Source organism: Cynara cardunculus (assembly GCF_001531365.2).
Source record: "Cynara cardunculus var. scolymus isolate 2C chromosome LG 14, CcrdV1, whole genome shotgun sequence".
Lineage (NCBI taxonomy): Eukaryota > Viridiplantae > Streptophyta > Magnoliopsida > Asterales > Asteraceae > Cynara > Cynara cardunculus.
In genome coordinates this window covers 12,238,033-12,265,169 of record NC_037541.1, presented here as the reverse complement: position 1 = coordinate 12,265,169, position 27,137 = coordinate 12,238,033, and the positions used below count along the sequence as shown (strand labels likewise).

The 27,137-nt window shown below is 33.5% G+C and overlaps 2 protein-coding genes across 2 annotated transcripts; one reads left to right on the top strand and one right to left on the bottom strand.

Annotated features, from left to right (window-relative positions):
- The first annotated feature begins 5,647 nt into the window (after positions 1-5,647).
- On the top strand, positions 5,648-8,627 carry LOC112526947 (F-box protein PP2-A13-like). Its single transcript, XM_025137398.1, has 3 exons — positions 5,648-6,059; positions 6,239-6,357; positions 7,787-8,627. The coding sequence occupies exons 1-3, from the start codon at positions 5,739-5,741 to the stop codon at positions 8,208-8,210; spliced, it is 864 nt and encodes a 287-aa protein (XP_024993166.1). The 5' UTR covers positions 5,648-5,738; the 3' UTR covers positions 8,211-8,627.
- Positions 8,628-11,002: 2,375 nt separating this feature from the next.
- On the bottom strand, positions 11,003-17,385 carry LOC112526523 (peroxisomal membrane protein 11D-like). The gene is made up of 8 exons (XM_025136834.1): positions 17,234-17,385; positions 15,051-15,261; positions 14,883-14,957; positions 14,481-14,555; positions 13,445-13,525; positions 13,206-13,280; positions 12,945-13,118; positions 11,003-11,286 (listed from the first exon to the last, which is right to left on the bottom strand). Exons 2-8 carry the CDS (start codon positions 15,240-15,242, stop codon positions 11,251-11,253), a joined length of 708 nt encoding a protein of 235 aa, XP_024992602.1. The 5' UTR covers positions 15,243-15,261; positions 17,234-17,385; the 3' UTR covers positions 11,003-11,250.
- Positions 17,386-27,137: the final 9,752 nt, after the last annotated feature.

The window sequence follows — 27,137 nt, the reverse complement described above, 5'->3', positions numbered from 1 at the left end:
CCCGGTACCCGTCGAGAACCGAGGCCGAGGCCGGGAACTAGAAAACTCGCCTTATCCTCACTCCGTTGCCATGCCTAGGTTACATTAATAATTTGATTAAATCTAAAAGAGAATAATATAAATTACATAATATCATAATATAATTATAAATTTTCATAATTTTTAATTTGAAAAATATAATTTTTTAAAATTGTAAAATATATGAAATCATAAATATCATCAAAGATATTTTCATCCCTTTATTTTGGATACTTTTGCATCCTTGTCAAAAGCAGGCATGAATTGATTTTTTCCCCTTTTTATTATTGTAAATTGTTATTAGTCAAAAATATATATTGTAAAATAGAAAATACCCCCCCTCCAATTATTTGATTTATTTATTGTTAATAATTTTATTACCTGCAAATGTCGTTTTCGTCACACGTTTTTCTTTTTTTTCGCGTTATTGTCGTTACGTCAAAAGGGCATCGTTTCTTCACCAACCACCGTTATTGTGTTTTACGATCAGAACCTTGTTATTTTTCGTTTAACCCATCTTACAAACTCAGCCTGTGGTTTTTGCATTTGATCTCGAGACCGAAGCAGAAAAAGACAGGTCCATTATCGTCGACCTTCATCTATGGGGTAATGACCCGTGCAATACCGATATTGAAAACGTTGAGGTGGAGGTTGGGACAATCCATCGACGTTTATACTGACCTTAGCTCTTTAAGTATACTGAAACGACTTTTTTAGAAATGAACGATCACAGGTTTCGTCCAGACCATGTGCGACTGTAGATTTCGTCCACAACCCTGAGTTAAATCTCCCAATGGTCACAAATGTATATGTAGATGACATGATTCGTATTTAAATTGATTTTATCATCCATTTGTCCTTATCTATCACACTACCATTTGTTTTAAGTATATAATATATATATACATATATATATATATATAGCAAATGCAACAAATACATTCACACATCTCCCTACCTTTGGTGAGATTTGAACATTTGACCTCCTAGGAGGGCAAAGACTACGATACCGCTAGACAAAAGCCATTTGGTACGCTACCACTTTTTTTTTATTAACCTGAATATCCGACCCGTTATGCGAGCCGACTAATCCTAGTGCGACCACATGCTTTGCAGATAGCCCGGAGTCATCGCATTTGAACCTCCATGGCCACAAGGAGATTTTTATTTCTCTTTGGATTTGAACCTGGGACCTCCTGGTACTTTTGATCTTTGGAGTCAAACTCAAACCAATCAGACACCACCCTTGTGGTTAATACGAAACCAATTTAACTAGACATAAAAACTCAATACACGTTCTCTTAAATATATATATCTGTTATTTTTAGTGTATCTGTAAAAAATTAATGAAAAATAAATAAATAAATAATATTTGATGAAAAAATAAACAAGAAAAAAACAACTTGACGAAAAAATGTTAAAAAACATATTAACCATGACTTGGGATCACGTAAGATCAGTCTGTTTTCGTGAGATCACTTTTTTACACTTGAAATTTCACAGCAAAACACTATGAATATAACCTTCATAGTGTTTTTGCTGTGAAGATCCAGACTCTTTTTCCACCTTCACAACATTTTCTGTGAAATTTCAAGTGTAAAAAAGTGGTCTCACGAAAACAGACTGACCTCACGTGAACCTAACCCGATTAACCATTATTAATAATTTATATTTAATTATTTGATTAAACTTAGAAAACAAATAATTAATTATATAATTACCAAATTATATAATTAAAATCTTTGATTTTTTATTTCCATTTTTAATTCAAAAATCAAAATTATGAAATATCCTAAAATATCATCCAAAATATTTTCATCTATACTTACTTTTAAGTAATTTTGCATCCTTACCAAAATGCCACTTCATATAAATTGCAAAATGCCCCTTCATCTATTCTATAACATCCATTTTTTACCCTTTTAATAATTTTATTATCTGAAAACGCCGTTTTACATCGCACATGATTACATTTTCACGTAAGTGTCAAAATGTCAAAAGGGGTATCGGTTCTTCATCCATATAATATCACAGTCGGTTCTTCATCCATATAATATCACAGTCGGTTTACTACCGCAAACTTATTCTTTCTCGTTAAACCGATCCTACCATCCATTAAACACCACTGTTTATATTTCATTTGATCTTGAAAATGAAGCAGATAAAGATTGGTCCATCGTTATCGACCTTCATCCATAGTATGATAACGTGTCCAGATAAAAAATGGGATTCCTGAGCTCAATTTAATGAGCTGGGGGTTGTGACAACGCAGAAACTGAGATTTATGAGTTTCTTATAAACCCCAGGTTATGAATTACTAGTCTGCTGCTTCCACTTACGACCATTACATATGTTTTATTGACCATTTGCATCTGAGTTACTTCCTTCTCTAATGTCTAGGGGTGATTGATGATCGAAATGACATTAGCGATATAGTCAAACAAGTGAAAAAAATGTGTTTTTAAGTATATTATATTTATATACGACAAATAGAACAAATAAAAACACTCACCCTTCTTATCTTTGGTGAGATTTGAACCCCTAAACTCATAGAAGGTCAAAAGCTCACATACCGCTAATGGTATTAATGATGCGAGTCGAGCTTGAGTATCAATAAACTCGACTCAAACTTGATAACCATTACTCAAGCTCGAATTCGACTCGAAAACTCGCGAGTAGTTAAAAACCAAACCCGACTCGAACTCGATTGAAATTTTTTAAACGCGAACTCGTTTAAAGCTCAAACCAAGCTCAAACTACTACTCGAATCAAGCTCGAAGTCGAACTCGAATTAAGCTCACCAGTCGAAATTTATGAAATTTTAGGGTGTTCTCTTATAAATTATAAAATTTAAAGGTGTTCTCTTAAATTAAAAAAAAAAAAACTAAAATGATCCACCTCAAACTTTATCATCAAATAGACAAAGTTACTAACTTCATTCACCTCCCTCTCTTTTTATAACACCTCTTCATTCTTCTTTCAATGTGAGTCGAGTGTTGACTGAGTCGATCTCGAGTAGCTCGTAAGTTGTCTCGTGTCGTTTACACCCCTACATACCGCTAGGTCAAAGACCATTTAATAGGAGAATAAATAGCTGAACCATTGACTCAGATGTCTCCATCTTAGTATTGAAAATATCTCGTGTAGATGTACCAGTAAACACATTCTACAGGGTTTGTATCTGCACATCCTAAAAAGTTTTTTCTAACATAAATATTAGATATCTGCAATTATCGTATAACACTGTCAAAAAATCGTTAAGAAGGTGTATACATTAACCGAAAATCATGGATTCGCCATTGAAATAATCATATTACATACTCATTCAGTATATTTAGGGTTTCAGATATTTTTTGTATTAGTAAACCCAACGCCATCCCGTATTTATATTCGCATCAGCTATTTAAATAAATTAAAACAACAAGAATCAATATGATTTAACTCGAACGGTCGATTAAAAAACGTTGTTTAAAATTCGAAGACTTGACAATTCGATTTCTTAACACGGAAATTTTGGAAAACGATTCGACGTTTTTCACCTGCCAGCATAAAGTGCAAAAGTGAAACCTAACTTTATTCTGTATTTATTTTTAAGCTTTTTTTTTTTTGTTTAATTAAATACTTAGATTCTATAATAACAAAACTCTGAAAGCCACTGCATGTATTTTTAGAAGCTATAAATAGTAGGCGAAAGATCATGTGAGAAGGGAATTTATGGTGAGCAGCGTAAGAAGAGATCTGAACCTTTGATCACTTTTAATCTCATGTCCATCCATGAATTCCGCTTTACAGTGGAATTGACCTTGTGCATCTCGGTGCACCTCATTATTGTTGACATTCAATTATGATTGATCCAAGAGTGAAAATTTCTTCTTACACTTCTCACCATAACTTTCCTTCTCACTGGAACCCAATTTGTAGATGGTATATCTCTAAATATAGAAGACTTCTTCAATTTACACAAGAAATTTAGTTTATTTTTTGTAATTGTGGGTTTTCGAGCAAACTTACGTGCACCGATAAATCTCTCAGGCGACCATAAATGGGTTGGAGACATCACTGATGAATCTTCACAGTCATAAAAGATATGACAATATTTGAATTCGAATCCAGAGTAAATGACATCTGATTGGTGTTTTAATTGTGATTGGTTGTAAGAAACATCACATCTACTTTAGTGTTTTATTGATGGATTGCTTATAAAATAATTTATTGACTTATTCCGGTGTAATATCGGTAATAAGCACTTTTGAGTGTTTGGATAAACAACTTATACCGGTTTGAACTGCTGCTCCGGTAATAAGAAGCTTTTGAAAGAGTTAAACCTTTCTGACTTATAATAAGTTGATAAGTGCTTTTGTAGAAAAGCATAAATTGTTTCAAATAAGCAAATTCCAAACACCCCCTAAGTTTAAACCAATTTTTTATTTAATGTAACATTTGCTGATATAAATGTCAATTTTTCATCCACTTTATTGTTAAATTTTTCGTAAACATTTCAGTAAATGGGTTAAAGTCTTTAAATGTTATAAAATCAGTAGATTACAGTTCAAAATAGGTACAATAAAATAAAATTTTGAAACTTTGTTGCACTGACTGATAAATATAAAAAATCCTCGTTTTATTAAAAAAAATTAAAACCAAAATGTATTACATTTTAATGTATTTTATTATAAAATTTTGTTTACGAAAAACATTATATAAATTTAGGGGAAATTGACAAAAATATTCAATCAACAAATAAAATTTCATTTTTTAGCCATTTTTTGACCCAAATTCACTTTTTAATCAATCTTTACGTAGAAGGCTTACGCATATTGCTAATAATTGGTTTTTGGCATATAAAAAAAATCCTTAGAACTACAAAGGTGGTGTCTGATTGGTTTGAGCTTGAGCTCCAAAGGTCAAAGTGCCTAGAGGTTTCAAGTTCAAATCCAAGGAAGAACAAAAATCCCTCTGTGGCCATGGAGGTTCAAATGCGGTGACTCCGAGCTATTTACAAAGCAGGTGGTCGCCTTGAGATTAGTCGGCTCGCATAACGGGTTGAATATCCAAGTTAATAAAAAAAATCCTTAGGTAGAAACCATACACATATGCGTAAGGTTTCTCTGCATGGATTCCATTATAATCTGGAATATAGTGGAATTAGTCGGCTCGCAAAAAAGATTGGATATCTAGGTTAAAAAAAATTCTTGAAAATCAATCGTTCTACATAAAAATTGGTTAAAAAGTGAATTTATGTCGAAAAATGACAAAAAAATAAACCAGCTATCAACTTTGTCTATTTATACCAAAAGGCTTTTGGCCTAGCGATATCGTAGTCTTTGACTTCCTAAGATGTCAGAGGTTCAAACCTCACCAAAAATAAAAAGGATGTGTGAATTTATTTGTTGCATTTGCCGTATATAAATATTATATACTTAAAAAAAAAAAAACTTTTCCTATTTATATAAATTTCCCAAAATTAATGTCAAAAATTGAATAGAGAAAAGTAGGCGCGTGTAATCCACACATTTATTCGTGTTCTTTAAACCGCCAGTGGTATTAAAGTATTCCAATTTCCACGTCATCCTTCCAACCAAAACCGGATAAAACCGCGTCCTCACACATATCAATTCCACGTTTTTCTCTCCCAAATCCACCTCCCAACCGCCGTTAACCGCCGTCAACCACCGTCGGCGAACATCCCTACCTACCAACCACCATCTCTACTTCATCCTATGGGCGCTAATTCATCTATGCTAAGTCCGGAGAGCTCAGACGGCTCCAATCATCCGGCAAAGCTCAAGCTCGGCGACATACCGGAATCCTGCGTTGCTCTCGTCTTATCCTACCTAGATCCGCCGGAGATTTGCAAATTGGCGAGGCTTAATCGCGCATTTAGAGCCGCTTCCTCCGCCGATTTCATCTGGGACGCTAAATTGCCGTCCAATTATCAGTATCTGGTCGACGAGTACCTGATTAAGAACCCTACCAAATTAGGGAAACACGAGATTTACGCCCGATTAGCGCGTCCAATCCCGTTCGACGCCGGCAATAAGGTTCGATTTCGCCGATTTTCTCTTCCTTTGACGAAATTTCAAATCATTACTAGTCAAATCCGTTTGATTTCGGCATAATACCGTCGATTTGTTGGAGTTTGAATTCATTTTGTTGACTCGATGCCCATAAAAAAGTCAAAATTACAACATCGTGAATGAATTAGGGTTTATTGTTGCAGGAATTTTGGGTGGATAAGAGAACCGGAGGTGTATGCTTGTCGATTTCGTCCAAAGCAATGACGATCACCGGAATTGATGATCGGAGATACTGGAATTATATTCCCACCGATGAATCGAGGTATATTCCTTTTTGGCACTAATTATGCTTCAATAACTTGTACCTTATACATTATAAGTTGTACTTTACACCGATCTCGACCACACACATATCGTACTTTGCTTTTGTTTCGATCCGACGATCGACAACATGGTACAAGCTATTAATGCATTCGATATCGCGTAATAAAGTGGAATCATATAAGCGTGTGCGGATGTACGGTTTTTAAATATCAAAAACGATCATTTCGATTTGAAGTTGTAATAATAAGTTTTGCAACACATCCGAACGGCTTTTAGTTTATGTCCGGGTTTGGTTGATTTACGGACTAATTCTCGTATGATTCGAAATTCGATCACCGTAATGTTACGATTCGTAACGGTTATAGGTTTGATTACAAATGTAATGAAGTTTGGTTTAGTTTCTATTTAGTGTAACGAACAACTGTTAACTTAATCGACGTAATAAGGTTTCAAATTTTCTTATTTTGTATCTATTTTGACCGGTAACTTATGATATTGTTACACTTGAGGACGTGGATACCTGTTTATGAAAGGGCTATGGTGAAGTGGGCGATCAATTTTTTTTAATTAACCTGGATATCCAACCCGCTATGCGAGCCGACTAATTCCAGGGCGACTACTTGCTTTGCAGATAGCCCGGAGTCACCGCATTTGAACCTCCATGGCCACAAGGGGATTTTTATTCCTCCTTGGATTTGAACCTGGGACCTCCAGGTACTTTTGACCTTTGGAGCCAAGCTCAAACCAATCAGGCACCACCCTTGTGGTTGTGAGCGATAAATTTGGCGTCTACATCATCAACTGTTACAAAAGATCAACAGGTTATTGGTCAAAATATGCATCAAAATAGGAAATTTTTGAAATTAAGTTGCATTAAATGAAAATTTGAAACTTAGGGGCTTTTTGGTTGGTTTTCCATTAAACCTTGTATGAATAAAGTTGCTTGTGCGGGCTAACTTGTCTGTATAGATTGGATAGGTTGTTGTTTGAACGGGTTTTTCATAGATGGAAGGAGCGTTTTTTTAGATGGGAGGGACAAGTTTTGGAGAAAACTCGGCTTTCTGCCCTAGAAGCTTACTGAATAAGCCACTTTTTATATAAATACTACGAAACAGTCATGTATAGTTGACCGAATAAGTTGCGAGACCATTAAGTTCATTAAGCTGCTAACAAACAGACCCTTGGTTACCAGAAAAGAAGTCTTTGTTACCCTAAATAAGAACCAACACAAAATTCGTTATATTTTAATGCATTTTGCCCTTACATAACCCATGTAAAAATCAAGAAATCTTGGTGCACCAGGATCGTCGTTTGTTCGAAACCCGACCACGATGACCCACGAACATTGATTTTCCTAAATTACCCTTGAAAAACGTTTCAATTTCCGTTGTTACCCTCGTGTTTCTAACTTCTATTTTTGTTACCAGATTCCATACAATTGCATACCTTCAACAAATTTGGTGGCTCCAGGTCGAAGGCGACATCAACTTCCGGTTTCCATCCGGAACGTACTCGTTGTTATTCAAGCTTCGACTCGGGCGGTTCACAAAGCGATCCGCTCGCCGGTTGACGAACCACAATGGCGTCCATGGTTGGGACATAAAACCGGTTCAGTTTCAGCTCACGACACCCGATGGTCAACACGCCGTTTCCAAGTGTTTCTTGGAGAACACGGGGAATTGGGAGTACCACCACGTCGGAGATTTCGTAGTCGATGATCCAAACGAGTCCATAAATATAAAGTTTTCATTGACGCAAATCGATTGCACCCATACGAAAGGCGGTCTCTCCATAGACTCAGTTCTTATATGTCCTAGTAACATCGTTAAAGATTTCAAAGCTCTATTATAACGACAATGGTCGTTTTTTTGGTAACTCTGGGTGTCTGGACCAGTTTGCGTACCTCAGTTAATCCCATTTGGGCCCTGAAAATAACAGTCAGGAAAATCTCAATGGCCCTAAGGATAACAGCCCGAAAAATCCTCAGTGGCCCTGATTAGGTCTTGAACAGGTGTCCGAAGGTCTAGCCTGTATTTTACTAGTTTTTTTTAACACATTTTTGGTTGTTTTAGACCTTAGTGAGAGGATGTAGATCCTAGAGTAAAGTATGTCGTGATGGTGTCGGTTTTCGTGTTCCACGTTCCTCGAGATTCGACTGTTCCGGTATTGAGAAAAGACGATGTTCGTATATTGTAATTAACGTTTCAAGAATCTCGCACGAAATTCTACAATATGAACGAATGTAAATAAATTGTCGAATTACATGAATGTTATGTACATGGTAGATGTCTGTAAATAAATTATCAAAATTCTACGATGACGAACGTAAATAAACATAATTATTATGATTTGAAGTCACGATAATCAATTTTACGTTGTTTCGACAACCCGTCGGATTAGGGGCGTATGATATCATCCCTGACCCCGTTTCGGCCTTCGGGTATGAAAACATATCTTCGTCCAGTTGCCTGTCAAAACTGCGAATCCCCGCCCCTACACGTATGGTAAAATTTCCATCTCTAAGTACACTTGATTTTATACATTTACCTGACTTTTTGAGCTTAAGACGATAATAGATTCAGAAAGTCAGGTGATCAGGACATAAGTAGCAGTATAAAAAAGAAATCTAAAGTTGAATGACTCGTACGAATCGAATGAGGTTTGGGTTAAACGGCTTCACATTATTAAGTTTCTGGGTCATTAAAAAAAATCCTTAGTAAAACACTATTAATTGGCTAGTAACGGAAATAACGCATAATGTGACAAAACCACAGTCGTTTGAAAAGAAATATCAGATTTAAATGTATCATTACAGATCTGGTAGTTTGTTCGTTATCTCTATAAAGAGAGGTCCCATGTTCGACTCTGCTTGGATGGTTTCAGAGCATCTCTAACAGATTCTCTAAAATGAAGATTTTGAGTAATTTTTAGTCCAACAAATTCTCCAAAATGTAGAAAACATGAGAGAGAATGTGACATCCTCTAAGGTCATGCTCGTTTTTTTTCAAAATTACCTCTTAAAACTTCTAAAGTCTGATTTGTTCAAACGTTTGGGTATTAAGAGTGTTTGTTTTATTTCTAAAATAAGAGCTTAAAAACTTTAAATGTCCTATGAAATTTGAAATGGTAAATGCAACCATTTAATGTCTCTTATTCTTAATCTGTTATCTATCAAATGGTTCATATTTTGGAGGTTGGAAGACATTTGTTAACAAAAACTATTTATCTTTCATATTTTTGTAAAAAAAAAACTATTATCTTTTATATTTTTACACTAGTTTGACCGATTCAGATTTCAGACGTAAAAACAATCAATCTTACTGATCCAGACGTCAGACTTCGGGACCACCTCTTATAAATCAGAACTAAAATCAAACTTCAGACTTCAACACCTCTTAAAAAACAACCACCACCTAAATATGAGAACTCCCCGAAAATAATTACCATAAGAAAGAACCTATTTTTTAGGGAAAAGTACAATAAAAACCAATGAACTTTCTTGTTTGGAATGATTAAGTCCTTGAACTTTTTTTTGGAACAAATAAGTCCTTGAACTTTCTAAAACATATTAAATAAGTCATTGGACAATTTTTTGGCACAAATAAGTCATTGGACATTCCAAAATATGTTAAATAAGTCCTTAAACATTCCAAAAAATGTTAAATAAGTCCTTGGACAATTTTTGAAACAAATAAGTCCTTGAACAATCCAAAACATGTTAAATAACTTCTTGAACTTTTATAAAACATGTTGGATACATTCTWATGACTTGTACAACTAGTTAAAATGGTAATTATTTTTTTGTAAATGTAAGTACTTTTTTGTTATATTTGTTTAATTTTATAGATCTAAATACTTTTTGGTTCAAAAAATATTTAGGGGCTTAATCGTTCAAAATATGAATGTTCATTGGGTTTTTTTCCCGATTTTTTTCACTATTTTACCACTTTATTTTTTTCAAAAAGTTATTTAATATGTTTTGGATTGTTCAAGGACTTATTTGTTCCAAAAATTGTCCAAGGACTTATTTAACATTTTTTGAAATGTCCAAGGACTTATTTGTTCCAAAAATTGTCCAAKGACTTATTTAACATATTTTGGAATGTTCAAGGACTTATTTAACATGTTTTGGAAAGTTCAAGGACTTATTTGTTTCAAAAAAAAGTTCAAGGACTTAATCATTCCAAACAATAAAGTTCATTGGTTTTTATTGTACTTTTCCCTATTTTTTACTATAAGAAAAAAATTATTATGGTATAAATATTTTTAACAGTATAATTAATGTTGTATCTTACAAAATAAAGTTATTATCAGATAACATCTCCAACAAATTCTAAAAATTTCTTTAAAATGGAGAATCAAAACTCAAAATCTCCAATAAAATTACAATACGTTAAATATTTTAATTATTTTGCTAAAATATTTTATAATAAAAATTTAAAGATTACAACATTAATTATGACGACATTTTCTATTATATTGTTAAATTTTATGTTCACGACACAATACAATTTTACATCCCATTGCAGTGCACGTATTCCACGGACTAGTTCTTATAAAAACATGCATCCGAATTCCGAACACCGTTGTAATCTAACTTCCGATACACGTATGCATACACGAATCATCCATAAACGAAATTAAATACCAACACCATTTTCGATCATTCCTTGATATTTCTAATCTTAGGATCGAGTCGGAGTGACAGAGACACGCTACGAATAATACTAATAAAACGATAAAAACAGACACAACATACATTATTATTATTATTGTAATTGTTGACTGCAAAATAATAAAATCATACACGAACAACGTATGTGACTGCAATATACGCGTATAATTATTATAACGCCTTCCAAACCTACGTAGTTGCCATCCATCATCTGCTTCAAGGCGTTTTCGACTTCTGTGGTGATGGAAGCAACTGCAAGAACCAACGACTAGTTATATCTGTATTTATGATCAATTCGTTTGCAAAACCAAACGATCAAAATGTATAATCAAACCAAACGAACTCGATATACAAACCAAACATATATAGGGTCATTAAAAATATCATAGACTAGTCAGATATAGGGGCTGTTTGGTAATTTCTGAATGGTTTGATGCAGAATGATTAAGAGGCTCTCATGATATAGTGCAAAATGAAATATAATTGTTTGGTAATTGTGTACAATGAAATTAGGGCTCTTAATGGTTAAGGGAGATCCAAGATACAAAATCATCCAGAGGGTTTTAGAACCACTAAGAGGCAAACTTTTTTTTTTTTGCCAAACAAGATTCATCTCTTAACGATTCAAAGGTTGCCTCTTAATGGAACTATTAAGAGGTAAACAAATAATTCTTGATTTTAACACACCAAAAAGTAGCGGTAATAAGTGTAAAATCTAGGCACTGGACTAGACGAGCAAGAGTGAGGTAGTCTAGTGAAAGAATTGTGGAAGGTTTTCGCGTTTTAATTTGACATAGGTAGTTTAGTAATTTACCAATCTTGTTTAATCTTCCGAATTTTTGTTCCATCTATTTTGGTGGGACAAAGAAAATGCAGTTTTATCCCATTCAGCTTTGTCTCGTCCTATCCCAGTGGGCTTTTCATTTTTATTTTTCCATTACGCTCGGTATAGGTTAAGTTGTTTGCCTAGATAAATTTTTCTGTCCAAGTAACGGGAGACCGATGGGTTTGAGGGAGGCAAATAGAGATGGTTGGATTATTTCTTGGGCATTTCTGACATTAATTCATTTGAAGTGGCTTAATGGGGACAGGTAAGGGATTCTTGCTTATTCCATATAGCCATTTTAGCTTAATGGCTTAATAAGTAAGCCGTAAAGGAACACTTTTGTATGGCTGAGTGAATAAGCCTCCAAGAACATTAAGCTCATTAAGCTAAGTAAACAGCCCCTATATGTCGCATCAAACGTGGGAAATAAGTTTTTGTTGAAAAGCGTGCAAAGACTACCTAAAATGCATGTTTTAGGCAATCAAATGTGTCGTTGCAGACCCCTCTTTGGGCAGAGGACAGGTCTGCATACATAATTTCACATCATGATCTGATGTTCTTGCTGGCTTTACGAACCGAATCAAATTATGTGATTTTCGCAACCATGATTGCGTTAAGCTTTTATCAGCATGACTAGTTTCGAAGGTTAAAAGTCACAATTAGGCCTCTCCTGATAAAATAATTATGGAAGTTAAAAATGTGTTGGTTAATATTGGTTCATCTAGTTTCTAACTTATGGCGGGTTTCTATTTCATTTTCCCCATATATACACACACACACACATATTTTATACTTTTACTCGATGAGTCAATTATCTTAACCAAATTAAATTTTATATACTAAAAACTAAAACGTAAGACACTGAAACATAAGAAAATTCAAATATGATGCTACAAAAACTCCGTATTAAGCCATAGTGTGCGGCATGCCACAGGCTTAATGTGGCGTCAAGTAGTCATTCAGTACGGTTCAGTCAGGTTCTGAACCGATCAACACATAGACTGAAGTACCAACGTTATCATTTTTTAATGACCTAAATAAATATGATAACATTAAAAATTAATGCAACAGGTTATGAACTTACCTGATAACAAGATATGAGAGAGCTAACGAATCCAAACGCTCCTGTAACACGAGGAGTAACCTTTTTCGGAGCGAGTTGGAGCAGACCAGCTGCAACCACGATATCCATGGCTGCTTTGATCAAGGCCAACGACCTCTCGTTTGATGTTTTAACTTTAGCACGGTACAGTTCATTCTGCATTGGGAAGACGTAAATAACCCAGAAATTTTTATCGTAAAACGAAGTACAAACTCGATCAGGAAACAGTTGATCTACACAAACCTTGTATTTATCGGTACCCTTGAGTTCCTTGTCCAACTTCTTTATTGATTTGGAAAGCCTCCCGATCTCTCCTATCTGATTAAATATATCATGCAATCAAAAGATGATAGTTCGGAAGGCCGACCAAAATGAGCCAAAGATGCGAGTTTAGAGGATCGGCCAAGGAAAGCCAACCCATGAGTTAGAAAAAACGATAGTTGACATTGAGTAAATGTTAAAGATGAGGGTCGGCTACATACCTCGACTAAAGTAGTACAGACGGAGGAGCCCATCCAACAGAAAAGAGATATCCTGCCGAGAATTTCTGCACGATCTTTGTTCTAACAAAACCAACAAAATCATAAGTTCAAATCGACTTCTATTTGTTATATACCGTTTTCCGTTTTTTGTAGGGGTGTAAATGATGCGAGTCAAGCTCGAGTTCGATTCTACTCGACTTGAATGCCATTTCTCAAGCTCGAACTAGACTCGAAAACTCGCGAGTAGTTGATAACTAAACTTGACTCGAACTTGATTGCAAATCTTTATACTCACACTCGTTTGAAGATTGAATCAAGTTTGAACTCAAACTCAAATCAAGCTCACCTGTTGAAATTTATGAAACTTTAGGGTCTTTATCTTATAAATTATAAAACTTAAAGGTGTTTTCTTACACTTTATAAGACTCAAGGAATGCACCTCAAATTTCATCATTAAAAAAACAAAGTTACAAACTCCACACACCTCCCTCTCTTTTTATAACACCTCTTCACCTTCTTTTACTATCTTTTTTCCAATGTGAGGAACAACTTCACCAACACTGCTATGGTTTTTGTCCTTTTTAATTATGATTTTAATAAAAAAAATAAATGATTAATTTTTATAGTTAAAAGATGTACAATTTTGTTCAAATATCTAAAAACATACAACATTTTTGTTTTTTATTGGTAAGTTTATTAAAAAACATTTTACATTGTATTTTACAAATTATATTATAAAACTAATTAGATATTAAAAATTGAACATCTCACGAGCTTTTCGAGTCAAGTATTGGATAGCTCAAGTCAAGTCATTAGTATGTCGAGTCAAGCTTGAGTTCATGTCAAGCGTTGACCAAGCTTCGACCATGTCGATCTCGAGTAACTGACGAGTTATCTCGTATTGTTTACCCCTAACTTTGTGGGTTTCTCACAATACCATGTAAACGGGACCCATGAAATAGAAATGTTAAATGGTCAAAAAAGAAAGCCCAACATTGTAAGAATTAATAAAATCAAAGCAGAAATGATATCGTACCTTGTAAATGCCTGATCTATGGAGCCAAACAACTTGGTCGAGGAACAAGAAAGTCGACAATAATGCATTTTTTGACTGAAACAAGACACAGTGATCAGAAATATTGGAAAGAGAAGAAACCCAGGTAAGGGGCTGTTTGGTTGGTTTTCCATCAAGTCTTGTATGTATAAAGTTGGCTGTGTGGATTAATTTGACTGTGTAGATTTGGGGGAACAGGTTTGGAAAAAACTTGAGTTTCAGCATAAAGCTCCCCCTAGAATCTTACTGAATAAGCCACTTTCTATATCATTAAGCCACATCAAAACAGTCATGTATAGCTAACCAAATAAGTTACGAGTCCCATTAAGCTCATTAAACTGTTAACAAAAAGCCCTAAAACTAACATGACTAATGAACGTGTACCTTCCCAAGTAAAACAATCGGAAGGGGAGTTCCAGGAGCAGTCGGGCTGATAAGAGCATGCAAATCATTGATGAACTGCAAATATGATTTACATACAAAACTCAGATTCAGTATTGCTATTCTGAACCGTATGCAAAACAAATTTAATTAGTTTTACATGACTCAGACCTTGAAAAGTCGGAAAACTTTCCTAGCCAAGCTAGTCGATTTGTCAACGTTCTGTGCCGTGCCAGGCTCCCCATTACTCACAAACTTTGACCCGTATTGTATTGCTCTGCATATCTTGTCCCTGGCTTCCGCTTTGTTCAAATACAGAACAGCAAGTGCAAGTTCTGTCCTCGCGACATCTAGAGTACTCATATTTTATTTTGAGTTGCGCCTATAAAGCAAAGGTGCACATATAGAAGAATTTTGTAAGTTATTTGAATTTGTGGACAAAAAGCTTTGTGACGATAATTTATAATAGTAATAATGGAGAAATAGGTCATTCTAGCTTCAAAAATAGGTCATTCTTTAATTTAACGAGCATCCAAAAGCTTTGTGTCGATAATTAAATATTCAATAAAAGCAAGAAAAAGTTATGGAGGATGGGAAAAAGCAATCAATTTCTCATCATGCAATTCATAAGTTCAATGGGGTGGGGATGGAACACGCCTGTTCCACTATGTTCCTGTTTGTTCCACATAAAAGTTAGGCCAAACATGGAATAGTGATTCCTGTTCTGTTCAGTGTATCAAACGCACCCTTACAAACCATTTCCTCCAATGATTTATATCATCTCCTATATTCTCCATTTTATAAGTCCTATGTTCATTTCTTGTCGTACCAATAAGACAGAGCTCCCTATTACATCCCATTTTCTTGTCCCACCATACAAGTGCAACCCATAGAAGAAAATTTTGTGTTGTAATGATGGTTTAAAGTAAAAACCATCCTCTCTGATAGAAAACCAAATCACTGATTCTATTTGTGTTTCCTAGTTATTGATTTAGATCAAATTGTTCATTTTGATGTGTTATAAGATAAGTTTGATTTTCTGAGATTTCTGTTCGGACTGGAAGTGACTTGGTGTCTTGGTGTATGTTGACCTTAATTTGTTAGATGTGGAGTTGTTATCGAATATTGATTGTTTGTGCTTTTGCTGGAGTTTGATTGGCAAGTGAGCTTTGTGTAAAGTTAGAGAGTTATGAACTTCTTAATTTCAAGTAGCGATTAGATATGAGCCAGTTACTTCCTAATTATTTGAATTACACTTGAATATGTAGGAGAATTTGTGGACAAAAAGCTTTGTGTTGATAATTAATAACAATAATAATGGGAAAATAGGTCATCGTAGCTTCAAAAATGGGTCATTCTTTAATTTAACCAGCATCCAAAAAGCAAAAGTAAATGGCTTCTCGGTCCCTAAGCATATACGATAACGGCGAAGGATCGTGTAAGAAGGGAAGTTAGGGTGAGAAGTGTTAGAAGAGATCTGAACCCTTGATCACTTTTAATCTCTTGCCCACCCATGAATTCCGCTTTAGAAGGGTATTGATCTGGTACCTCGTTCACATTCAATTAGGATTGATCCAAGGGTGGGCATCTCTTCGTACCCTTCTCACCATAACTTTCCTTCTCACCGGAACCCAACCCATACGATAACAATCATCGTCCCAACAAACCCACACCACCATAATCAACCTAAGCATATACAATATCAAACAATCCCTCCATTTAATCCGCACACATCGAACAAAATTTTACTCTATAAGCATACATAATACATGAAAATATGACCCTTACACTTTATCACATAATGACTCGTTTGATACTAGTAAATACTTGTTGCTTTCCATGAAACTGCCAAAATTCCATTCGAATATGTCACATAACTTCCTACTTTTTACAAAAAGTTGAAGCTACATGACCTATTTTCCAATCATTACTGTTATAAACCATTCACACATCGCTGTTGGTCAACAACTCAATTCAGGGGTGCATATCTAATCGCAACTTTAATTCAGGAGTGCATAACCCTTTTAACTTCAAAAAAAGCTCAATTAACAATCAAACTCCAAACAAAAGCACAAAAACAATCAATATTCAAGAACAACTCCATTTCTAACAAATTAAGGTCAACATACACTAAATAATTCCAGTTCAAATCAAACCCGCAGCAAATCAAACTTATCTTATATCACATCAAAATCAACAACTCAATCCAAATCAAAAACGGGTAATCACAAACAGAATCAACAAACAAACCAATCAACAATTTCCGATCAAACTTAACACAGAAAAGAACTCATCAACTAATCCGATTTGTACACCAAATTACAAGTTGAAAAAGAGTACTGAAATTTGTTTACCTGTAAGTTTGAGATGGAGATCGAGAGCAGAAATTTTAGGGCTAAAAAATTCCCCAACTTATAGACGACACACAGTGTGTGTGTGTGAGAGAGAGAGAGAGAGAGAGAAAGCAATCGGATTGTGTATTGGCGAGTGTGCCGAGCCGTCTATCATCGAATATCACGAAAAATAAAAATTAAATTTTAAATTGATTTGTTTTTTATTAGGAAAAAAAAAAGATATGATAAGGCCATGTTTGGTTCTCTATTTTTTCCTTTTAAGTAAATATATATATATATATATATATAAAATATAATACCAAATTACGATTTTACCCCTACTTGTTTTATCCCATAAATACTAATTGAAATAATAAATTATTAAAAGTTTTATGCCAAAATCCCTTGAAACAACATTGATTCATTCCTATGAAGCCAAAATTGCCCCTGGTAGTAAGTATGGGAGATGAGACTATGTTTTGAGTGAAAAAAAAGGTAAACATCATGTATATTCATCCACCAATTAAGATGTAACTATTTCATTGGTTAATTTCATGATTTGAAGCTAGTTAAAGATGAAATTAATGAAACCTAATCTGAGTTATATTAGTAATATGTTGTATTTAGATTGATTATAGCCTAACTAAGTTGTTATGATTTTTTATTGATGATTTGGAGCTTTCGAAAATGAAGAACATATGTTGAACTTTGATTTTCTTCATTAATGGTTATTTTGGTGAAATTCTTGACTATTGATCGTGTAAACAATAATATAAACATGGTTAGATGGTATTTTGATTGTTGGAATAGAGATTGAATCCAAAATATGGATTTTAGCCTATTTAGTTGGTGAATTTGACAACACCGAATCTATCTGAGAGGTTGTTTTGAATGTGCGATAACTTCTTAACCGTAGCTTGGATTGCTACGATTATGAACATTTTAGAAAGCTTATATGTAGTTCTAAACCTGTCCTTTAGACACTTTTTAGAAATAAGGCTTCTAGGTTGGGTATAATTGCGTCTAAAATGATAAAAAGTTGATTTTGAGCTGTGAATTATAGGTACTAAAATAAGTTTAAATTAAGTTTGGTTAAGTTATTATTGTCGGATCTTTATGAAACTTTGGATACATATTACAGGTGTTAAATAAGCTCACTTGGTCCTTCCAGAATGACCGAAAAACTGATATCAAAATCTCTAAAAAAGATAAATTATTGAAGTTGAATGTAATATTTAGAGATTTTGACTTTTGATTATCTATTTTAGATGATTTTTATTGGAGATTCTCAAATGAATTAGTTGTTTTATAGAAAAATTAGTAGTTGAAGTTTTTTACTGTAAAACTAGGTAATAGATTTTAATCATGTTTAGCAAAAATAAACTAGTTTTTTTAAGTATATAATACTGATATACGGCAAATAGAACAAACAAACTCACACATCATCTCTCCTTTCATGAGATTTAAACCTTTCATGGTGATTTGTCCCGATCCTGTGAAGAACCCGGTTCACCCGAACGGAGACGAGAATTCCCTGTTAAAACGGGTCCCGAGGCCGGGGATCCTCAGTAGACTCAAATCGGGGACGGGGGATGTTACTCAAACTGGGGTCGAGGCCGAGGCCAGGGATCCCCGCTAGAATCAAACTAAAGAATATTATTTATGGGATTTGACCGGGGTTTTACCGGGGATTGCTAGATATTTGACCAGGGACGGGATGATAATCCCCGTACCCGTCGGGGACCGGGGCCGGGCGATGTTACTACAAACCGGGGCCAGGGTCGGGGATTACAAAACCTGCCCCATCCCCACCCGTTGCCATGCCTAACGTTGACCTCCTAAGAAGTCAATGACTCACATACCGCTAGGTTAAAAGCACATATAAGATGCATTGTAATACCACCGTGGTATCACCGGAGGACAGTGGCCGGAGGCCAGAGGACGAAGGCCTGAGAGAGAAGAGAGGAGATAGGAGAGATGAGAGAAATTACCTAAAATGTCTTTGCATTAAAATTTTAATTAAAAATTACCAAAATTATAAATTTTCTAATTTATCTATTGATTTGTGGTTGAGATTGGATCTCACAGTTACCACAAACTAATTAGTTCTCATTTGATTAGGCCTATATATATATATATATATATATATATATATAAGTTAATACTTCTTTTCAAAATGAAGGTTTAATTAATTAATAACGTTAAATAGTCAGGCTTTTCAAATGTATAATATATATTTAAATAATTGAATATTCTATGAAAAAGGTATGTTAATCAATAATAATAAATAATAAGAGTCATAATTTAAGAAAATGATTAAAAAAACTTTTAACGTTTCAATAAGGTAGCTTATGATAATATAAATTATGCTTAATATAAAATACGATAGTTTATTGTCACGTCATGCACGAAGATTGCCCAAAAAGTAAGAACATTCTAGATCAATCAAAAGAATAACGAAACCTTCACGAATGATCAAAATGGATCGAGCAAGGATAATATGGAAGTAAGCAAGTTTGTTAGCTCTCATTTCTTTAAATGTAAAAGTATGAAAAAAGTAATATCGCAAGTGTTGACAGAAAACGATCTGTCACAGAAGACCAACAGCAGAAGATGCTCAAGCGTACAAGTCTCAAGCGACAGAACCTCTGGCGTGTCTCACAGAGGTTCTGGAAACTGGTCCTCTGCAAAGACAATGCTACAAGACAAAGACGACAGAACCTCTGTCGTGTCTCACAGAGGTTCTGGAAGATATCCTCTACTTTGAAGTGCTTTCAAGTTATATCTAGCAGAGCCTTTGTGATGTTTCACAGAGGGTTTGCAGCCTGTCTTCTGTGTAGATCTTCTTTAGCTGTTTTACTTAGGTTTATTAGCTGCTCGTGCCTACCACGTGTTCTTGTCTGTAATTTGTTTTGATCGAACGGCTTAGATTAATTTACTTTAGGTTATGTCAGAAAAACGGTTACTTGCTTGTATAAATAGCAGCGTAGACCCTTGTATTTCAGTGTGCTTCAGTATTGTAATTGTTAACATTTTCATTCTATTGAAGCTCTCTCTTGTGTTCATCAATCTTCATCACTGTGTTCTTATTGATTTCTACTTTGGTTGATTCTTATCTTTTCCGCTGCATCATCACTGTCAAACAGATCATCCAAGTAAGTAATTAATACCAAGAAACCGAGTTAATCGATCCTACAAAGTTCTAGAAGGATTTATACACCTCTAGTCTTCATGCTATGCAGAGGTTGTTTGGCAGTTGCTGAATGATTTGATGTTGAATGATTAAGTAGTCAGAATGATTAAGAACCTCTAATGATATAGTGTAAAATGAAATATAATTGTTTGGTAATTATTTACAACGAAATTAGGGTGCTAAATAGTCAAATGAGGGTTTTAGAACCATTAAGAGACAACATTTTTTTTGTCAAACAAGATTCATCTTTTAACAATTCAGAAGTTGTCTCTTAATGAAACTATTAAGAGGTAAACAAACAACCCTGTAGTATCTTATTTGTAAAAGATCTACGCGGTTGTGTAAAAGTTGAGAATAGAGGAAAAGTTATCTGAACCCTCTTTAGTATCTGCGTTTGCTCATCTTGTTCAGTATACTTGTAGTTTGACTGACTTAATTCGAGAATTAACGTATAAGTGCTTGTGAAAACAACTCCATAACGTTATCGTTGCCTAACAACCTAAATTCAATTAATGATAATGTATTTTATGTCAGTTAATAATTAAGAAAAATTTTTTTTTTTATACAAAATAACAAAATACTTTAATTTCCATTCGTGTATATATATATATATATATATATATATTTTATTAACCTGGATATCTAACTCACTATGCAAGCCGACTAATCCCAGGGTGATCACCTGCTTTGCAGATAGCTCGGAGTCACCGTATTTGAACCTCCTTGGCCACAAGGGGATTTTTATTCCTTCTTGGATTTGAACCTAAGACCTCCTGGTACTTTTGACCTTTGGAGTCAAGCTCAAACCAATCAGGCACCACCCTTGTGGTTAATTCGTATGTATTTTAATCATTTAAAACAAAATAGCAACGTATTTTAGTCGTCATCGATTTTTAACGGTTTGCAGTATTCTAATTATCTTATTTTATTATAATTTGATGATTAAACTGGTTGTAATGACTGTGTTTTAGTGAAAACCTATGAAAAGGATCTTTCGTAAGCATTTGTCCAACTTTAACACACATGAATCATATGCAACTCGTGTTTTGTTTTAAACGGTTCAGATTCGATATCATCAAAATCCAATAATTGGTGAAATATGTCCAAATCATAATTACCAGTACCATCTTTGTTAATCAGTCTCATCTATTAGAATTTCTAATCCACGGGTGTAATTCATTTAATGGCATATTTGTAAATTTTCAGCAAAAAAACGCGCTCGTTGTAAAAAAAAACATAGGCGAACAGGGGTAAATCAGTACATTATACCAGAAGACGGTTTATAAAAATCAATTTCCCTAATTAATTAGAGAAGTTAATCAACTTCCCTAAAAATAGCAGATTCAACAATATACAGATATTCACTTATGTTAGAGTAACAAATTCACGGATCAACCGTTGGACAGAACAACTGCATAATTCACTTACAAAGATTAAGGGCATTCATTTGTGAACTTAACACAACATCATTGGATTTACAGGGTTCATTCCACAAGATTCATCAGTTTTGCTTTAACTTATGAAAAAAAATGTTTAATTCACAGGTTAACGATATGTTACTTCACCGGTGAACAATAGACAGAGTCGATGAATGAAAAATATAGTTCATTTTAGAGCTGATCATTTGCAGGTATGGGTCGGACCCCAACCGGGCTTAACATATTTTTTTTGTCCAACGGGTCTAATATGGTAAAATCAAGCCTGTTTTTACGGGTTTGAAAACTTACTCATACCTGCCCTATAAACGGGCCCCGCTTGCCCACGGGCTTAAAAATCTTGTTATATTTTTATGAAAACAAACTTATATAAAATTACAAGTTATGTAAAATAATTCAAAATAACGGGTCATCTCGCCCATTAATTTTAACAAGTCAATCCAAGCCCACCAATTTCTTTGAGAATGGTAATCCAAACCCGCTTTTCTAGTGGGCCGGACAGGACGGATCTAACGGGTCATCTCGCCCATGAGCAACTCATAATTCATTTATGATTACATGTTATCCCATAAACCAGATGAACTTGATAGTAGAATTGTAACCACTGAAATATCCTCTTGATAATTCAAAATATTCAAACGTAATCACATACATAATTATCCTCTTTAAAATTAGAATATAAATATGTAACCGACTAAAAAAAAATACAAAATACAAAATTACCCCTTCTATTTAGGTTATATTTCACAAACTAACTGATAAGCTAGTTGATTACTGATAAACCAGCTGGTAGCTGATAAACTAGTTGATAACTAATAAGTTATCTGGTAGCTGATGAACAAATCATGTTTGATAAACATACGACAACTGACGTTTCAGTAAGCTAGCTTATAAACTAGCTTATGTTTACCAAACGGTACCTGCGAGTAATGAAACCACAGCCAAGCAAGACATTTGATTGACTAATATGAATTTACATAGTTAACACAGTTTAAATGGTTAATAAATAATTGTGAATATATATAATTAAATATTTAAACTGATTATTACCACTTGAAATACATGATATACATACTATATTATAAAACATTTGACAAAAATATTTAAAAACCATTTTTATGCATGAAGTACTCTTTATTGATGCGTATTACTTAAAATTCAAGATTATAAGTAATTTTTCGTAAGTACAACTTATTAAAGCTTCATTTTAAACATATAAAATCTAAAATATAATTAAGATAATTATTGAGTTTTAACAGAATGTTTCATTATTATCTTTATAAAAAACTTATATTATTAAACCAAAAATAAATTACTTTGTTATTAAATCTAAATTAAATTATAATAATTTTTTAATTAAATAAGTTACACAAAAAAAATGAGAACTATTAAATAGTTAATTTGATACTAATATCGATTTATTTTTTTAAAATTTTTATGTTATTTTCAAATTTTATATTTCATTCAAAAATAAAAACATTATCGTTTTCTTAAAACCACATAAAATCATATTATATCAATAAAAACAAAAAATAAAAATTAAATATTAAAATCGAAATTTATTTTGTTGCTTTGCACAAGTACCCTTCTACTTTCTTAATATTAAGAAAGCCGTTGAGATTGAGTGAATGATTTTTGGTAGTGTGCATTAATAGTTGTACGGTACTAATAATTGATGCATAACAAGCACGTGCATCACCACCAATCATTTATGAGCACAAAATTAAAGAGGTTCACTTTTTGGTTTTTATACCAACGGATGGTTTACCAAACGATTATTCGGGTAAGCGTTTATCAAGTCATATTAGAATAAGGTAAGAATTAAAAATCTTACCCAGTAAGAGCGATACAAGAACAAAGAGTCTTACTCGGTAAATTGTTACATACGATGTCGTTTTGGTGGACTAAAATCTTATCCGATAAGTAAATAATAGTGTTAAATTTTATCAGTAAGCACTTAACGAGTAAGTGTTTTAAAACGGCCAATAAATAAATGAATGGAATTTGTATTTTACAAAAAAATTACTATAAAATCACTAATGTATTAGAAATTATAGAATGTTTGAGAATTTTGAGAAAAAAACATGACAAATTTTTAAATTGCGTTACGGCAAGGTCAAGTCATATATATGATTACAGGGTCAGGTTTAGGGAAAACTGTAAAAAAAAACTGAGGAACACACCGTTGTATATGCACATGTGCATACAAGTAATTAGTATACAATTTGTCCAATATGTACATGTGTATAACATGCACACTAGCATAAAAACCAAGAAACAATTTTGATTACTTGTACGCACATGTGCATGCCGTTCAGATGAATGGTTACCAGGGTGTTCATTAATTTTTCATCTTTTTTGGAGTTTTTCTCTGAACCCCCCTCTATAATTATATACATAAAAATATATTTTCGTTTATTGTTTGATAAGTCAATGATATTAAACAATTTAAGTTAGATTATTTATTGTAATTAAAAGGTAAGACACTAAAAATGTAAAAAAAAATCAATATCACGTTACAAAAACAAAGCAGTGGGTCTTGGTGGACGATCGCAGATGTCGTGACGAGTATTTTAGAACACTACTTATATGTAGAGCAACCAAAAGTGGAGTGAAGTCCATGCTTACAACTAGGTCTGTTCATCGGTTGACATCAATTGGATATGAGGGGAACCGAACTGATCCAATCATCCATTGGATGTTGGATTTTGCCAACCAATCTGATCTGATTAACACTGTATAATCGATTCAGTCCAATCCAATGGGTGATTGGATTGGTTTGGTTCCATCTATTTGATACTTTTATTGGATATCCAATGGATGATCCGATGGGATTGGATTCATCCAGTGTGTTGATTCAGTCTAGTTCTCCAATAATGATACAAATTAATTAATCATTTTTAATATGTGTTAAAACTAACACAATGGAAGTTAAAAATTCAAAACCTCACATAAAAACAAATTCCAATTTGAATAATTTAAAAACAAATTATTAGATGATAGTTGGATAATGGTTGGATGGACAACTAGATGGTCGTCGGATGATTAATTGAACGGATAATTGGATGTTGATCGGTTCAGTTTTAGTCGATTCTGGACTACCATCCGAGAACCGACCGATCCAAATTGGATGTTGAAATTTTCAATATTATCCGATCCAATAATTGGATATCCAATTATGGTCGGTTAGTTCTAATTGGAGCAGTCAATTCCAATTGGATCGATTGATTTTCTGCACATCTCTACTTATAACAGCAGTCCAACATTTCTGGTTTCAGAGTTTCCAAAGGAATCTCCATAATTTCTTCAAAACAAATAAAGGAAAACCCAAATATTCAATATATTTAATAACCTCAAAAAATTTCAAATAAATTTTATATAAAATGGTAATTTTAAGTTCTTTTTCTTCCAAAATAATTAAGAATATTAATTAATACTATAAGGGTGGTGTTTGATTGGTTTGAGTTTGGCTTCAAAGGTTAAAAGTACCAGAAGGTTTCAAGTTCAAATCCAAGGACAAATAAAAGTCCACTTGTGGCGATCTTATAACTTTAATAATTTAATTTTAAAATATATTAATATAACTTTAATTAATGATAAAAAAATATCAATTATAAAACACAAACTGCCTAGGCAGGCCTGTCCATATTTATTTTTACGTCGTCCATGTCCGTCCGTTAATTTTATCAAACAAATCTGGGCCCGTCCATTTTCTCGATAATGGTTGTCCAAGTCCGTATTTCTAATGGGTCGGATGGGCCAGGTTTAAGGGATCATCCCGCCCATGAACAACATTAGATTAGATGCATCTAAAACTATGAACCAGTTATCCATGCATTTCACTTAAAAAGAGTACTCGTCAATAAATATTTACCAATCCAATTATAGTGTTCGGTTAGTCATTTGAAACTAGAATGCATAAAAAACCGAAGCCTTGGCCTACCCGAAAAAGACCGGGCCTAGTAAGCTCGAAGCTCGATCCGGGCCATGCCTCAAAGTAGAGATGTCCGAATTATGGTTATGGACCGCTTGTGGACCGATGGTCCTGGACCAGTTACAAGGCCCGCCCAAGACTGGCTACGAGATCGGTACCGTTACATATAGAGCGATTTTTTAGGAAAAAAAATTAAGTTTTTGTAAATTTATATATCAAGTTCTTCAAAATTTGCAAGTTTATTATCAAAAACTTATACGGGTTGCATTTCGTTCACATAATGTTTTTGGATGAGATGGAATTTGTCAAAGGAATTTGACTTTAAAAGAATTGGAACGGAATGTTGTCAGGTTTGACCAGTTGTTTGGTTGATAGACATTGGAATGAAATTTGTTAAAAGAATTGAAAATTGTCTGTTTGGTTCACCGAATGTAGCTTTTGAATTAGAATGAAATGTTGGTAACTGATCAAAATGCCCTTTTTTGAAAATTTTAAATTTTTTCAAACTAAAAATACTTTTAATAAAATAATTATTTAATGTGTAAAACAATATAAAATACACAACATCCCTAATGCATTAAGCATATAATCAACATAACAAGAAAAGATTATTAATGCAAGAACGAAAATCGAGCATAAAAAAATCGAATTTTAGGTTGTCATTATAAAGAAATACAGCAGGAAAAAAAATGAACAGGAAAAAAAATCGTGCCGAAAAAATAAAGTAGAAAAATTTCTTGTTAGTAAAAACGAGTTGAAAAAAGAGTGAATCGAGCAGGTAAAAATGAGCAAAAAAAGCGGGCAGAAAAAAATCGAGTAGAAAAATTTATTTATTAGTAAAAACGAGTGAACTGAGTGAGAAAAAACGAGCAAAAAAATCGAGCAGGAAAAAGACGATATTGAGGAGCAGAAATTGAAAGTAGAAATCGAGCACATATAGTATCGTGAAATCGACCCTGGTGAAGCCATGGAGAAAAGAGAAATTGAACCTGAGAAGTGACGATGAGAAATAAAAAATCATTGCAATGGAGAAGGTGTGCCTCTATTTTAACATAAACTAGAAAGGTACTCGCGCAATACAACGAGATACATCTTGATTTTAATATTTTATTTTATTATTTATCTCAGTCGATGTTATAGTATGGTCTTATGTGATTTTGAAAAAACGATGATGTTTTTATTTTTGAATAAAATATAAACATGAAGATATCATAAAAATTTGATAAAAATATATCGATAATAGTATCAAATTAACTATTTAAAATTCATATTTTTTGTGTAATTTTTTAATTCAATTTTTTTATTATAATTTAATTTAGGTTCAATAACAAAATAATTTATATTTGGTTTAATAACATAATT